General features: G+C 48.2%; 1 protein-coding gene across 1 annotated transcript in view; it reads right to left on the bottom strand.

The window, feature by feature from the left end:
* OBSCN (obscurin, cytoskeletal calmodulin and titin-interacting RhoGEF) overlaps positions 1 to 16322 on the bottom strand; it is a 145874-nt gene that overhangs the window by 97519 nt on the left and 32033 nt on the right. Inside the window, exons 13-16 of the mRNA XM_065873477.1 lie at positions 15274 to 15549; positions 11355 to 11630; positions 7456 to 7731; positions 3538 to 3813 (exon numbers count right to left, since the gene is read on the bottom strand). Of these exons, the coding sequence (XP_065729549.1) occupies positions 3538 to 3813; positions 7456 to 7731; positions 11355 to 11630; positions 15274 to 15549 (1104 nt within the window). The remainder of the gene's footprint in view (positions 1 to 3537; positions 3814 to 7455; positions 7732 to 11354; positions 11631 to 15273; positions 15550 to 16322) is intronic.

The following is a 16322-nucleotide window of genomic DNA, read 5'->3' as shown; positions in this document are numbered from 1 at the left end:
TGCCAGTCAGGTGCGAGGGGTGCGGAGATGGGGCAGGGGCCAAGCTGGAGACTTCTCCAGGCTCTGCACCAGCCGTGTGCCCTGCAGAAGTCCCCCTGCCTTTCTAAGCAACAAGTAAAACAAGTGATGCATTCTCCCCTGGGTCCGTGTGAGCTGGTCTGGGGGTTGGGGTGGTGCCGGGAGGGTGAATTGTTGGAAGAGACTTCTCCCCTGCTCATGGCATCTGCGGAGTCACACGCAAGTGTTCCCAAACCTTCCCAGATGGGGCCACAGTCTTCTTCATACGTCTAGGCAGGGAACTCTGCACCTGCAGTCCATGGATATCACTGAGGCTCAGTGCCCTGCCCTACACATAGTACGGTCAAGTTGTGGCAATCTGGTGGGAGTGCTGGCACCTCCCCATGGTTCTCTTTTCCATTGTCTGAGGAATAAAGAAGCTGCGCACATTTCCCCGTACACTGGGGTCCCCATTACTTTTTTCTTCTTCCTGGTGACACTATTCAAAGTTTTGCCCACTCACCAATAGTAGGCTCTCTCTTCTCTCCATTCATCTCTAGGCACCCTTGACGCATTGAAATACTAGAGAAGACAGAGTGCTATAGCTTTCAATGTTACTCCCAACTGTGGGACTCCCATTTTCACTATGTTATCGAGTCCTCTGATTAATCAAAGTTATTCCCTTCAATAGTGTTACCGATGTCCATTTCAGCCCTTTCAGTTTGGAGCATTTGTGTTCCATTTAAGAAACCTCCCTTACCTTCGGTCTTTAAAGAAACCACGGTATCACCGGACTGTTTTTTGGTTTGTACCTTTTAACACTAAGGTTTCTAACCCACCTCGAGTGTACTTTTGAGTGTGGTGTGAATTGTCAGTACAGTTTAATTTTTCCCTATGGGTAAGTGGTCCAAGCACTATTTATGAAGACAACATCCCTCCTCGACTTCTCAACACAGACAGCACAGCAACAGACGAAATTGTGGCGGCGCGGAGGGGGCTGCGAGACGGGCGGAGGGGGGATTTCTCCGTTGTGGTTCAGGAAACCACTGCTGCAAGGAGCTCTTGCTGACCTCACTACTACGTTCCTTTGATGCCATAAATATCGCCGCACTGGGATCCCCTTATCTTGAAAACTATATAGCCTCACGATCATTCTTGACGACGGCTCCCAGGAAGTGCTCCTACCGCTCTTCTGCAAGCAAATAGCACATTGGCTGTACCTTGTCTTTGGAATCTGCCTGCTATTCTACCATCCAACCACCCCAAACACAAATTTGCTTTTATTTTCATTGTTAATCAACATCTCTGATTTTTCTCCTCAGATTACTGTCCGTCGATGGAAACCTCTGACTCTCTCTCAAGAATGTGTACTAATTTCCCCACATAAGTCTCGTAGCATCTTCTATCAGACCTGGAATTAGAAACATGATACAAATGTGCCATTTTAACTCTTTCACATTAGTTTCACTTGCCAAGGGTTTCTCGCCAGGACTTAGCTGTGGAAATGTCTTCTGCATGTTCATTCTCTTACACCGTAATCTTGCTCAACAATCGTACACAGCCTAATAATGGATCCGTCAGATTGTCTGAGTTGATAATCACATCATCAGCAAATTCTGCCTTGAGTTTTTCTAAACCCTTTGCCAGTGATTTTATGCTCCTCCTGAATCTGCTCAGTGGCTACAGAGGCCCACGTGTGTTCTCCGTCACATCAAAGATTTCCAGGGACACGTTAAGTGGGATCCTGCTCTTGTTGTTGCTGTTGTTGTTGTTGGAGGAATTTTATTATAACGTTACAAAAACAACACTTTTGTACAGTATGCTAAGAATCATATGGCAAGAACTGGTGCTCAGTTTTCTCACACTTTTTGCTTGGATTTCGGACGATCATATTTCATCAACCATTTGATTCTCTACTTGTTCAGAGGACCACAAGCTTTTGCATTCAATCTCTTAATGCCAAGCTTTATATATATTAACTTTGCCAACATTCAGGCCAACGTGCAATCCTGGACTAGGACTCTCATCACTGATCTCCACCCTATGGATGCATGGCCGATTCCTTTTGCTAACATTTCATTTATGATTTTCACTGTGATATTCACAATATATACGTCTGGCATTTCATTCCTCCTTCATGCGTTTCTCCTGCGATTCTGGGAGGCATTGATGTTATGTTCTGCACTTAAACAGACTTATGGAGTGCATCTCCCTTTTCTATCGCTAAGACCATCTCCACAAGCATGGAATAACAGTTTTTCAGTATATTTTGTAGACTGTACCACAGAAGTACCAGGTAGTTCTTGGGAAGATTTTTCATTATTGGTCCTACTGATTGACAAGTCATACAACTCTTTGAGTTTTCTACATCTTCTTGTGTCAGTTTTCATACAGTTGCCCAGGATTTAGTCAAACTTCATAACTTATCAAAGCTTTTATCTTAGAACACTCTCTAATATTCTCAGAAAGCCACATTTTACAGAAATGCCTGGTGGGATCTGGGATATCTATACACACCCATAAATAAACCTATGGTTGCACGGTCTCAATCAGTTATGGGCTGGCACCTAGGAGTCAATGTGGAATGGCAGCCCACCCCTACTCAGCATGAAGGCTCTCTTCACAGAAGACGAGTAACCTGATTTCATAGACTGCCCTATATTTCAGCCACGAGGCAGAGACACTCACTAACCATTAGGAAAGTGCAACGAAATAAAGACTGCTTTGCCAGTCAGAGTCTGCTGCTAGTTCACTCACTCCTCATTAGCAAAGCAGACCGATGGGGCAGTAGTGACGTTTTCCTTTCTGTTCCTAAATTAATCAATATAACTCCACAGGGAAAACTGACCCACAGCATCCAAACTGTTTGAAGACAAAGGCAAAATCCTATTGCATTTAAGACGATCACCCTAAACAGCACAGGGGACTCTATTCCAATCCTCCTTTCTTCCTCCCCTTGCAAGACCGTGACAACAAATTTCGCCTACCTTCTGCTACCTACAGGCAACCGGAGCTTCCATATTCAGGAAAATGAAGGAAGGCCATCCCAGAAACCTCAACTCTGATCATGCAAAGTTCATCCTAAGATAATTCCAAGCGGGACTGGGTGGCCAACATCTCCACTAATCTGTGATCAATGAAATTGAAAGCCCATCTGGCAACCCGAGACCTGGCATGAGCCATGTGGTAGGTGTCAGGAAAGAAGTACCATGGAAGGAAACTCACATATCCCCAGGCCTACCTCAGATCCCACGCATCAGGGACAGCCAGGATCCCGATACCAGGAACAACAGGAAGGCTCTAGGCAGGTGCTAAAACACTGTGACTGGGCCTTACCGCATGGAAACAGGTGGACACAAATGGCCCCTCTTCCTGCCACGCCCACACTCTCCAACCATCCTCCCCTGGGCAAAATGGCTATAAATGTGGGAGGTGGAATACTGGGAGGCTACAGGAAAGCAAACACCCGTCTGTCGGCCGCAAGACAGTCCCCTCATCACCTCCAAACACGCTAGCTTAGTATCCTCCTCCAGGACTGACCTGTGACATCCAGGTGGAAGGAGACCCTCTGGCCCCCGGCCTCGCAGCTGTACTCCCCGGCGTCTGCCTCGCCCGCCTGCTGCACCACCAGCCGCCGCCCTCGTCCCGTGGCCTCCACACGCACTTTCGAGCTCGAACTCAGCTTCTTTCCATCCTTGTACCACGTCACCTCCGTCTGGGCCTGGGCCACCTCGCAGCTCAGCGTGGCACTGGCCCCCGCCACGGCCTGCACTTCACTGCGTGCCGGCTGCTCCTTGGCAAACACCTCCTTGGGCTCTGGGGACAGGGAGGGATACACGGGTCAAGGACACCATCTCAGTCAGGAAAGCAGCCCTGGGCAAAAGAGACCTGCGTGGGGAGCCGTGGGCCAGGCGGGTGCGAGGGGTGTGGAGGTGGGGCGGGGGCCGAGCTGGAGACTTCTCCAGGCTCTGCACCAGCCGTGTGCCCCGCAGAAGGCCCCCTGCCTTTCTCAGCGACAAGTAACACAAGTGATGTGTTCTCCCCCGGGTCCGTGTGAGCTGGTCTGGGGGGTGGGGTGGTGCCGGGAGGGTGCGCTTTTTGAATAGACTTCTCCCCTGCTCATGGCATCTGCGGGGTCACACGCAAGTGTTCTCAAACCTTCCCAGATGGGGCCACAGTCTTTTCCATATGCCTCAGCAGGGAACTTTGCACCTACAGTCCATGGATATCACTGAGGCTCAGTGCCCTGGCCTACACATAGTACGGTCAAGTTGTGGCAATCTGGTGGGAGTGCTGGCACCTCCCCATGGTTCTCTTTTCCATTCTCTGAGGAATAAAGAAGATGAGCACCGTTCCCCGTACACTGGGGTCCCCATTACTCTTTTCTTCTTCCTGGTGACACTATTCAAAGTTTTGCCCACACACCAATAGTAGGCTCTCTCTTCTCTCCATTCATCTCTAGGCACTCTTTATGCATTGAAATACTAGAGAAGGGCAGATTGCTAGCTTTCAATATTATTCCCCAACTGTGGGACTCGCATTTTCACCGTTTGATCGAGTCCTCCGATGAATCAAAGATTTTCCCTGCAGTAGTGTCACCGATGTCCATTTCAGCGCTTTGATTTTGTAGCATTTGTGTTCCATTTAAGAAATCTTCCCTTACCTTCGGTCTTTAAAGAAACCATGGTATCACTGGACCATGTTTTGGTTTGTACCTTTTAACACTGAGGTTTCTAACCCGCCACGAGTGTACTTTTGTGTGTGGTGTGAATTGTCAGTACAGTTTAATTTTTCCTTATGGGTAAGTGGTCCAAGCACTATTTATGAAGACAACATCCCTCCTCGACTTCTCAACACAGACAGCACAGCAACAGATGAAATTGTGGCGGCGGGGAGGGGGCTGAGAGACGGGCGGAGGGGAGATTTCTCCGTGGTGCTACAGGAAACCACTGCTGCAAGGAGCTCTTGCTGACCTCACTACTACGTTCCTCTGATGCCATAAATATCGCCACACTGGGATCCCCTTATCTTGAAAACTATATAGCCTCACGATCATTCTTGACAACGGCTCCCAAGAAGTGCTCCTACCGCTCTTCTGCAAGCAAATAGCACATTGGCTGTACCTTGTCTTTGGAATCTGCCTGCTATTCTACAATCTGACCACCCAAAACACAAATTTGCTTAGATTTTCATTGTTAATCAACATCTCTGATTTTTCTCCTCAGATTACTGTCCGTCGATGGAAACCTCTGACTCTCTCTCAAGAATGTGTACTAATTTCCCCACATAGTCTCGTAGCATCTTTTATCAGACCTGGAATTAGAAACATGATACAATTGTGCCATTTTAAGTCCTTCAACTTTTCTGTCCTTCACAAAAGTTTCACTTGCCAAGCGTTTCTCACCAGGACTTAGCTGTGGAAATGTCTTCTGCATGTTCATTCTCTTACACCCTAATCTTACTCAACAATCGTACACAGCCTAATAATGGATCCGTCAGATTGTCTGAGTTGATAATCACATCATCAGCAAATTCCACATTGAGTTTTTCTAAACCCTTTGCCAGTGATTTTATGCTCCTCCTGAATCCGCTCAGTGGCTACAGAGGCCCACGTGTGTTCTCCGTCACATCAAAGATTTCCAGGGACACGTTAAGTGGGATCCTGCTCTTGTTGTTGCTGTTGTTGTTGTTGGAGGAATTTTATTATAACGTTAAAAAAACAACACTTTTGTACAGTATGCTAAGAATCATATGGCAGGAACTGGTGCTCAGTTTTCTCACACTTTTTGCTTGGATTTCGGACGATCATATTTCATCAACCATTTGATTCTCTACTTGTTCAGAGGACCACAAGCTTCTGCATTCAATCTCTTAATGCCAAGCTTTATATATATTAACGTTGCCAACATTCAGGCCAACGTGCAATCCTGGACTAGGACTCTCATCACTGATCTCCACCCTATGGATGCATGGCCGATTCCTTTTGCTAACATTTCATTTATGATTTTCACTGTGATATTCACAATATATACGTATGGAATTTCATTCCTCCTTCCTGTTTTCTACTGTGATTCTGGGATGCATCGATGTTATGTTCTGCACTTAAACAGACTTATGGAGTGCCTCTCCTTTTTCTATCTCTAAGACCATCTCCACAAGCATGGAATAACAGTTTTTCAGTATATTTTGTAGACTGTACCAGAGAACTACAAGGTAGTTCTTGGGAAGATTTTTCATTATTGGTCCTACTGATTGACAAGTCATACAACTCTTGGAGTTTTCTACAACTTCTTGTGTCAATTTTCATACAGTTATCCAGGATGTAGTCAAACTTCACAACTTTTCAAAGCTTTTATCTTAAAACACACTCTAATACGCTCCGAATGCCACATTTTACAGAAACGCCTTCTCGGATCTGGGCTATCTATACACACCCATAAATAAACCGATGATCGCACGGTCTGAAAGACTTATGGGTTGGCACCTAGGAGTCAATGTGGAATGGCAGCCCACCCCTACTCAGCATTAAGGCTCTCTTCACAGAAGACAAGTCACCTGATTTCTTAGACTGCCCTATGTTCCAGCCACGAGGCAGAGACATTCACTAACCTTTAGGAAAGTGCAACAAAATAAAGATTGCTTTGCCAGTCAGAGTCTGCTGCTAGTTCACTCACTCCTCATTAGCAAAGCAGACTGATGGGGCAGTACCGACGTTTTCCTTTCCGTTCCTAAATTAATCAATATAACTCCACGGGGAAAACTGACCCACAGCATCCAAACTGTTTGAAGACAAAGGCAAAATCCTATTGCATTTAAGACGATCACCCTAAACAGCACAGGTGACTCTTTTCCAATTCTCCTTTCTTTCTCCCTTTGCAAGATCGAGACAAAAAACTTGGCCTATCTTCTGCTACCTACAGGCAACCGGAGCTTCCATATTCAGGAAAATGAAGGAAGGCCATCCCAGAAACCTCAAATCTGAGCATCCAAAGTTCATCCTAAGATAATTCCAAGCGGGACTGGGTGGCCAACATCTCCACTAATCTGCGATCGATGAAATTGAAACCCCATCTGGCAACCTGAGACCTGGCATGAGCCATGTGGTAGGTGTCAGGAAAGAAGTACCATGGAAGGAAACTCACATATCCCCAGGCCTACCTCAGACCCCACGCATCAGGGACAGCCAGGGTCCCGATACCAGGAACAACAGGAAGACTCTGGGCAGGTGCTAAGACACTGTGACTGGGCCTTATTGCATAGAAACCGGTGGACACAAATGGCCCCTCTTCCTGCCACGCCCACACTCTCCAACCATCCTCCCCTGGGCAAAATGGCTATAAATGTGGGACGTGGAATACTGGGAGGCTACAGGAAAGCGAACACCCGTCTGTCAGGCCGCAAGACAGTCCCCTCATCACCTCCAAACACGCTAGCTTAGTATCCTCCTCCAGGACTGACCTGTGACATCCAGGTGGAAGGAGACCCTCTGGCCCCCGGCCTCACAGCTGTACTCCCCGGCGTCTGCCTTGCCCGCCTGCTGCACCACCAGCCGTCGCCCTCGGCCCGTGGCCTCCACACGCACTTTTGAGCTCGAACTCAGCTTCTTTCCATCCTTGTACCACGTCACCTCCGTCTGGGCCTGGGCCACCTCGCAGCTCAGCGTGGCACTGGCCCCCGCCACGGCCTGCACTTCACTGCGTGCCGGCTGCTCCTTGGCAAACACCTCCTTGGGCTCTGGGGACAGGGAGGGATACACGGGTCAAGGACACCATCTCAGTCAGGAAAGCAGCCCTGGGCAAAAGAGACCTGCGTGGGGAGCCGTGGGCCAGGCGGGTGCGAGGGGTGCGGAGGTGGGGCCGGGGCCAAGCTGGAGACTTCTCCAGGCTCTGCACCAGCCGTGTGCCCCGCAGAAGGCCCCCTGCCTTTCTCAGCGACAAGTAACACAGTGATGCATTCTCCCCCAGGTCTGCGTGAGCTGGTCCAGGGGGTGGGGGGGTGGGGGGAGGGTGCGCTTTTTGAATAGACTTCTCCCCTGCTCATAGCATCTGCGGGGTCACACGCAAGTGTTCCCAAACCTTCCCAGATGGGGCCACAGTCTTTTCCATATGCCTCAGCAGGGAACTTTGCACCTGCAGTCCATGGAAATCACTGAGGCTCGGTGCCCTGGCCTACACATAGTACGGTCAAGTTGTGGCAATCTCTGGGGAGTGCTGGCACCTCCCCGTGGTTCTCTTTTCCATTGTCTGAGGAATAAAGAAGCTGAGCACCTTTCCCCGTACACTGGGGTCCCCATTACTCTTTTCTTCTTCCTGGTGACACTATTCAAAGTTTTGCCCACTCACCAATAGTAGGCTCTCTCTTCTCTCCATTCATCTCTAGGCACCCTTGACGCATTGAAATACTAGAGAAGACAGAGTGCTATAGCTTTCAATGTTATTCCCAACTGTGGGACTCGCATTTTCACCGTTTGATCGAGTCCTCCGATGAAACAAAGATTTTCCCTGCAGTAGTGTCACCGATGTCCATTTCAGCCCTTTGGTTTTGGAGCATTTGTGTTCCATTTAAGAAATCTTCCCTTACCTTCGGTCTTTAAAGAAACCATGGTATCACCGGACCATGTTTTGGTTTGTACCTTTTAACACTAAGATTTCTAACACACCATGAGTGTACTTTTGTGTGTGGTGTGAATTGTCAGTACAGTTTAATTTTTCCCTATGGGTAAGGGGTCCAAGCACAATTTATGAAGACAACATCCCTCCTCGACTTCTCAAACAAGCAGCACCATATCAGATGAAATTGTGGTGGCGGAGAGGGGGCTGGAAGACGGGCGGAGGGGGGATTTGTCCGTGGTAGTGCAGGAAACCACTGCTGCAAAGAGCTATTTCTGGCCTCACTACTAGGTTCCTCTGATGCGGTAAATATCGCCGCACTGGGATCCCCTTATCTTGAAAACTATATAGCCTCACAATCGTTCTTGACAATGGCTCCCAGGAAGGGCTCCCACCGCGCTTCTGCAAGCAAATAGCACATTGGCTGTACCTTGTCTTTGGAATCTGCCTGCTATTCTACCATCCGACCACCCAAAATACAAATTTGCTTAGATTTTCATTGTTAATCAACATCTCTGATTTTTCTCCTCAGATTACTGCCCATCGACGGAAACCTCTGACTCTCTCACAAGAATGTGTACTAATTTCCCCACATAGTCTCATAGCAACTTTTATCAGACCTGGAATTAGAAACGTGATACAGTTGTGCCATTTTAAGTCCTTCACAAAAGTTTCACTTGCCAAGCGTTTCTCGCCAGGACTTAGCTGTGGAAATGTCTTCTGCATGTTCATTCTCTTACACCGTAATCTTGCTCAACAATCGTACACAGCCTAATAATGGATCCGTCAGATTGTCTGAGTTGATAATCACATCATCAGCAAATTCTACCTTGAGTTTTTCTAAACCCTTTGCCAGTGATTTTATGCTCCTCCTGAATCCGCTCAGTGGCTACAGAGGCCCACGTGTGTTCTCCGTCACATCAAAGATTTCCAGGGACACGTTAAGTGGGATCCTGCTCTTGTTGTTGCTGTTGTTGTTGTTGGAGGAATTTTATTAAAACGTTACAAAAACAACACTTTTGTACAGTATGCTAAGAATCATATGGCAGGAACTGGTGCTCAGTTTTCTCACACTTTTTGCTTGGATTTCGGACGATCATATTTCATCAACCATTTGATTCTCTACTTGTTCAGAGGACCACATCCTTTTCATTCAATCTCTTAATGCCAAGCTTTATATATATTAACGTTGCCAACATTCAGGCCAACGTGCAATCCTGGACTAGGACTCTCATCACTGATCTCCACCCTATGGATGCATGGCCGATTCCTTTTGCTAACATTTCATTTATGATTTTCACTGTGATATTCACAATATATACGTATGGAATTTCATTCCTCCTTCATGCGTTTCTTCTGCGATTCTGGGAGGCATCGATTTATGTTCTGCACTTAAACAGACTTATGGAGTGCATCTCCCTTTTCTATCGCTAAGACCATCTCCACAAGCATAGAATAACAGTTTTTCAGTATGTTTTGTAGACTGTACCAGAGAACTACAAGGTAGTTCTTGGGAAGATTTTTCATTATTGGTCCTACTGATTGACAAGTCATACAACTCTTGGAGTTTTCTACAACTTCTTGTGTCACTTTTCATACAGTTATCCAGGATGTAGTCAAACTTCACAACTTTTCAAAGCTTTTATCTTAGAATACTCTCTAATTCGCTCCGAATGCCACATGTTACAGAAATGCCTTCTCGGATCTGGGATATCTATACACACCCATAAATAAACCTATGGTTGCACGGTCTCAAAGACTTATGGGTTGGCACCTAGGAGTCAATGTGGATTGGCAGCCCACCCCTACTCAGCATTAAGGCTCTCTTCACAGAAGACAAGTCACCTGATTTCTTAGACTGCCCTATGTTCCAGCCACGAGGCAGAGACACTCACTAACCTTTAGGAAAGTGCAACGAAATAAAGACTGCTTTGCCAGTCAGAGTCTGCTGCTAGTTCACTCACTCCTCATTAGCAAAGCAGACTGATGGGGCAGTAGCGACATTTTCCTTTCTGTTCCTAAAATAATCAATATAACACCACGGGGAAAACTGACCCACAGCATCCAAACTGTTTGAAGACAAAGGCAAAATCCTATTGCATTTAAGACGATCACCCTAAACAGCACAGAGGACTCTGTTCCAATCCTCCTTTCTTCCTCCCTTTGCAAGACCGTGACAACAAACTTGGCCTATCTTCTGCTACCTACAGGCAACCGGAGCTTCCATATTCAGGAAAATGAAGGAAGGCCATCCCAGAAACCTCAAATCTGAGCATCCAAAGTTCATCCTAAGATAATTCCAAGCGGGACTGGGTGGCCAACATCTCCACTAATCTGCGATCGATGAAATTGAAACCCCATCTGGCAACCTGAGACCTGGCATGAGCCATGTGGTAGGTGTCAGGAAAGAAGTACCATGGAAGGAAACTCACATATCCCCAGGCCTACCTCAGACCCCACGCATCAGGGACAGCCAGGGTCCCGATACCAGGAACAACAGGAAGACTCTGGGCAGGTGCTAAGACACTGTGACTGGGCCTTATTGCATAGAAACCGGTGGACACAAATGGCCCCTCTTCCTGCCACGCCCACACTCTCCAACCATCCTCCCCTGGGCAAAATGGCTATAAATGTGGGACGTGGAATACTGGGAGGCTACAGGAAAGCGAACACCCGTCTGTCAGGCCGCAAGACAGTCCCCTCATCACCTCCAAACACGCTAGCTTAGTATCCTCCTCCAGGACTGACCTGTGACATCCAGGTGGAAGGAGACCCTCTGGCCCCCGGCCTCGCAGCTGTACTCCCCGGCGTCTGCCTTGCCCGCCTGCTGCACCACCAGCCGTCGCCCTCGGCCCGTGGCCTCCACATGCACTTTCGAGCTCGAACTCAGCTTCTTTCCATCCTTGTACCACGTCACCTCCGTCTGGGCCTGGGCCACCTCGCAGCTCAGCGTGGCACTGGCCCCCGCCACGGCCTGCACTTCACTGCGTGCCGGCTGCTCCTTGGCAAACACCTCCTTGGGCTCTGGGGACAGGGAGGGATACACGGGTCAAGGACACCATCTCAGTCAGGAAAGCAGCCCTGGGCAAAAGAGACCTGCGTGGGGAGCCGTGGGCCAGGCGGGTGCGAGGGGTGTGGAGGTGGGGCGGGGGCCGAGCTGGAGACTTCTCCAGGCTCTGCACCAGCCGTGTGCCCCGCAGAAGGCCCCCTGCCTTTCTCAGCGACAAGTAACACAAGTGATGTGTTCTCCCCCGGGTCCGTGTGAGCTGGTCTGGGGGTTGGGGTGGTGCCGGGAGGGTGCATTTTTTGAAGAGACTTCTCCCCAGCTCATGGCATCTGCGGAATCACACGCAAGTGTTCCCAAACCTTCCCAGATGGGGCCACAGTCTTCTTCATACATCTAGGCAGGGAACTTTGCACCTATAGTCCATGGATATAACTGAGGCTCAGTGCCCTGGCCTACACATAGTACGGTCAAGTTGTGGCAATCTGGTGGGAGTGCTGGCACCTCCCCATGGTTCTCTTTTCCATTGTCTGAGGAATAAAGAAGATGAGCACCTTTCCCCGTACACTGGGGTCCCCATTACTCTTTTCTTCTTCCTGGTGACACTATTCAAAGTTTTGCCCACTCACCAATAGTAGGCTCTCTCTTCTCTCCATTCATCTCTAGGCACTCTTTATGCATTGAAATACTAGAGAAGGGCAGATTGCTAGCTTTCAGTATTATTCCCCAACTGTGGGACTCGCATTTTCACCGTTTGATCGAGTCCTCTGATGAATCAAAGATTTTCCCTGCAGTAGTGTCACCGATGTCCATTTCAGCGCTTTGATTTTGTAGCATTTGTGTTCCATTTAAGAAATCTTCCCTTACCTTCGGTCTTTAAAGAAACCATGGTATCACTGGACCATGTTTTGGTTTGTACCTTTTAACACTGAGGTTTCTAACCCGCCACGAGTGTACTTTTGTGTGTGGTGTGAATTGTCAGTACAGTTTAATTTTTCCTTATGGGTAAGTGGTCCAAGCACTATTTATGAAGACAACATCCCTCCTCGACTTCTCAACACAGACTGCACAGCAACAGATGAAATTGTGGTGGCGGGGAGGGGGCTGCGAGACGGGCGGAGGGGAGATTTCTCCGTGGTGCTACAGGAAACCACTGCTGCAAGGAGCTCTTGCTGACCTCACTACTACGTTCCTCTGATGCCATAAATATCGCCACACTGGGATCCCCTTATCTTGAAAACTATATAGCCTCACGATCATTCTTGACAACGGCTCCCAAGAAGTGCTCCTACCGCTCTTCTGCAAGCAAATAGCACATTGGCTGTACCTTGTCTTTGGAATCTGCCTGCTATTCTACAATCTGACCACCCAAAACACAAATTTGCTTTTATTTTCATTGTTAATCAACATCTCTGATTTTTCTCCTCAGATTACTGTCCGTCGATGGAAACCTCTGACTCTCTCTCAAGAATGTGTACTAATTTCCCCACATAGTCTCGTAGCATCTTTTATCAGACCTGGAATTAGAAACATGATACAATTGTGCCATTTTAAGTCCTTCAACTTTTGTGTCCTTCACAAAAGTTTCACTTGCCAAGCGTTTCTCACCAGGACTTAGCTGTGGAAATGTCTTCTGCATGTTCATTCTCTTACACCCTAATCTTACTCAACAATCGTACACAGCCTAATAATGGATCCGTCAGATTGTCTGAGTTGATAATCACATCATCAGCAAATTCTACCTTGAGTTTTTCTAAACCCTTTGCCAGTGATTTTATGCTCCTCCTGAATCCGCTCAGTGGCTACAGAGGCCCACGTGTGTTCTCCGTCACATCAAAGATTTCCAGGGACACGTTAAGTGGGATCCTGCTCTTGTTGTTGCTGTTGTTGTTGTTGGAGGAATTTTATTAAAACGTTACAAAAACAACACTTTTGTACAGTATGCTAAGAATCATATGGCAGGAACTGGTGCTCAGTTTTCTCACACTTTTTGCTTGGATTTCGGACGATCATATTTCATCAACCATTTGATTCTCTACTTGTTCAGAGGACCACAAGCTTTTGCATTCAATCTCTTAATGCCAAGCTTTATATATATTAACTTTGCCAACATTCAGGCCAACGTGCAATCCTGGACTAGGACTCTCATCACTGATCTCCACCCTATGGATGCATGGCCGAATTCCTTTTGCTAACATTTCATTTATGATTTTCACTGTGATATTCACAATATATACGTCTGGCATTTCATTCCTCCTTCATGCGTTTCTTCTGCGATTCTGGGAGGCATCGATGTTATGTTCTGCACTTAAACAGACTTATGGAGTGCATCTCCCTTTTCTATCGCTAAGACCATCTCCACAAGCATGGAATAACAGTTTTTCAGTATATTTTGTAGACTGTACCACAGAAGTACCAGGTAGTTCTTGGGAAGATTTTTCATTATTGGTCCCACTGATTGACAAGTCATACAACTCTTTGAGTTTTCTACATCTTCTTGTGTCAGTTTTCATACAGTTGCCCAGGATTTAGTCAAACTTCATAACTTATCAAAGCTTTTATCCTAGAACACTCTCTAATATTCTCAGAAAGCCACATTTTACAGAAATGCCTGGTGGGATCTGGGATATCTATACACACCCATAAATAAACCTATGGTTGCACAGTCTCAAACAGTTATGGGCTGGCACCTAGGAGTCAATGTGGAATGGCAGCCCACCCCTACTCAGCATGAAGGCTCTCTTCACAGAAGACGAGTAACCTGATTTCATAGACTGCCCTATATTCCACCCCGAGGCAGAGACACTCACTAACCATTAGGAAAGTGCAACGAAATAAAGACTGCTTTGCCAGTCAGAGTCTGCTGCTAGTTCACTCACTCCTCATTAGCAAAGCAGACCGATGGGGCAGTAGCGACGTTTTCCTTTCTGTTCCTAAATTAATCAATATAACTCCACGGGAAAAACTGACCCGCAGCATCCAAACTGTTTGGAGACAAAGGCAAAATCCTATTGCATTTAAGACGATCACCCTAAACAGCACAGGGGACTCTGTTCCAATCCTCCTTTCTTCCTCCCCTTGCAAGACCGTGACAACAAACTTCGCCTATCTTCTGCTACCTACAGGCAACCGGAGCTTCCATATTCAGGAAAATGAAGGAAGGCCATCCCAGAAACCTCAACTCTGAGCATCCAAAGTTCATCCTAAGATAATTCCAAGCGGGACTGGGTGGCCAACATCTCCACTAATCTGTGATCAATGAAATTGAAAGCCCATCTGGCAACCCGAGACCTGGCATGAGCCATGTGGTAGGTGTCAGGAAAGAAGTACCATGGAAGGAAACTCACATATCCCCAGGCCTACCTCAGACCCCACACATCAGGGACAGCCAGGATCCCGATACCAGGAACAACAGGAAGGCTCTAAGCAGGTGCTAAGACACTGTGACTGGGCCTTACCGCATGGAAACAGGTGGACACAAATGGCCCCTCTTCCTGCCACGCCCACACTCTCCAACCATCCTCCCCTGGGCAAAATGGCTATAAATGTGGGAGGTGGAATACTGGGAGGCTACAGGAAAGCAAACACCCGTCTGTCAGGCCGCAAGACAGTCCCCTCATCACCTCCAAACACGCTAGCTTAGTATCCTCCTCCAGGACTGACCTGTGACATCCAGGTGGAAGGAGACCCTCTGGCCCCCGGCCTCGCAGCTGTACTCCCCGGCGTCTGCCTTGCCCGCCTGCTGCACCACCAGCCGCCGCCCTCGGCCCGTGGCCTCCACACGCACTTTCGAGCTCGAACTCAGCTTCTTTCCATCCTTGTACCACGTCACCTCCGTCTGGGCCTGGGCCACCTCGCAGCTCAGCGTGGCACTGGCCCCCGCCACGGCCTGCACTTCACTGCGTGCCAGCTGCTCCTTGGCAAACACCTCCTTGGGCTCTGGGGACAGGGAGGGATACACGGGTCAAGGACACCATCTCAGTCAGGAAAGCAGCCCTGGGCAAAAGAGACCTGCGTGGGGAGCCGTGGGCCAGGCGGGTGCGAGGGGTGTGGAGGTGGGGCGGGGGCCGAGCTGGAGACTTCTCCAGGCTCTGCACCAGCCGTGTGCCCCGCAGAAGGCCCCCTGCCTTTCTCAGCGACAAGTAACACAAGTGATGTGTTCTCCCCCGGGTCCGTGTGAGCTGGTCTGGGGGTTGGGGTGGTGCCGGGAGGGTGCATTTTTTGAAGAGACTTCTCCCCAGCTCATGGCATCTGCGGAATCACACGCAAGTGTTCCCAAACCTTCCCAGATGGGGCCACAGTCTTCTTCATACATCTAGGCAGGGAACTTTGCACCTACAGTCCATGGATATCACTGAGGCTCAGTGCCCTGGCCTACACATAGTACGGTCAAGTTGTGGCAATCTGGTGGGAGTGCTGGCACCTCCCCGTGGTTCTCTTTTCCATTGTCTGAGGAATAAAGAAGATGAGCACCTTTCCCCGTACACTGGGGTCCCCATTACTCTTTTCTTCTTCCTGGTGACACTATTCAAAGTTTTGCCCACTCACCAATAGTAGGCTCTCTCTTCTCTCCATTCATCTCTAGGCACTCTTTATGCATTGAAATACTAGAGAAGGGCAGATTGCTAGCTTTCAATATTATTCCCCAACTGTGGGACTCTCATTTTCACTATGTTATCGAGTCCTCTGATGAATCAAAGATTTTCCCTGCA

This window comes from Phocoena phocoena, chromosome 3 (assembly GCF_963924675.1).
Source record: "Phocoena phocoena chromosome 3, mPhoPho1.1, whole genome shotgun sequence".
Classification (NCBI taxonomy): Eukaryota; Metazoa; Chordata; class Mammalia; order Artiodactyla; family Phocoenidae; genus Phocoena; species Phocoena phocoena.
Note: the sequence above shows the minus strand (reverse complement) of the source record. Positions and strands in the feature narration are given on the sequence as shown.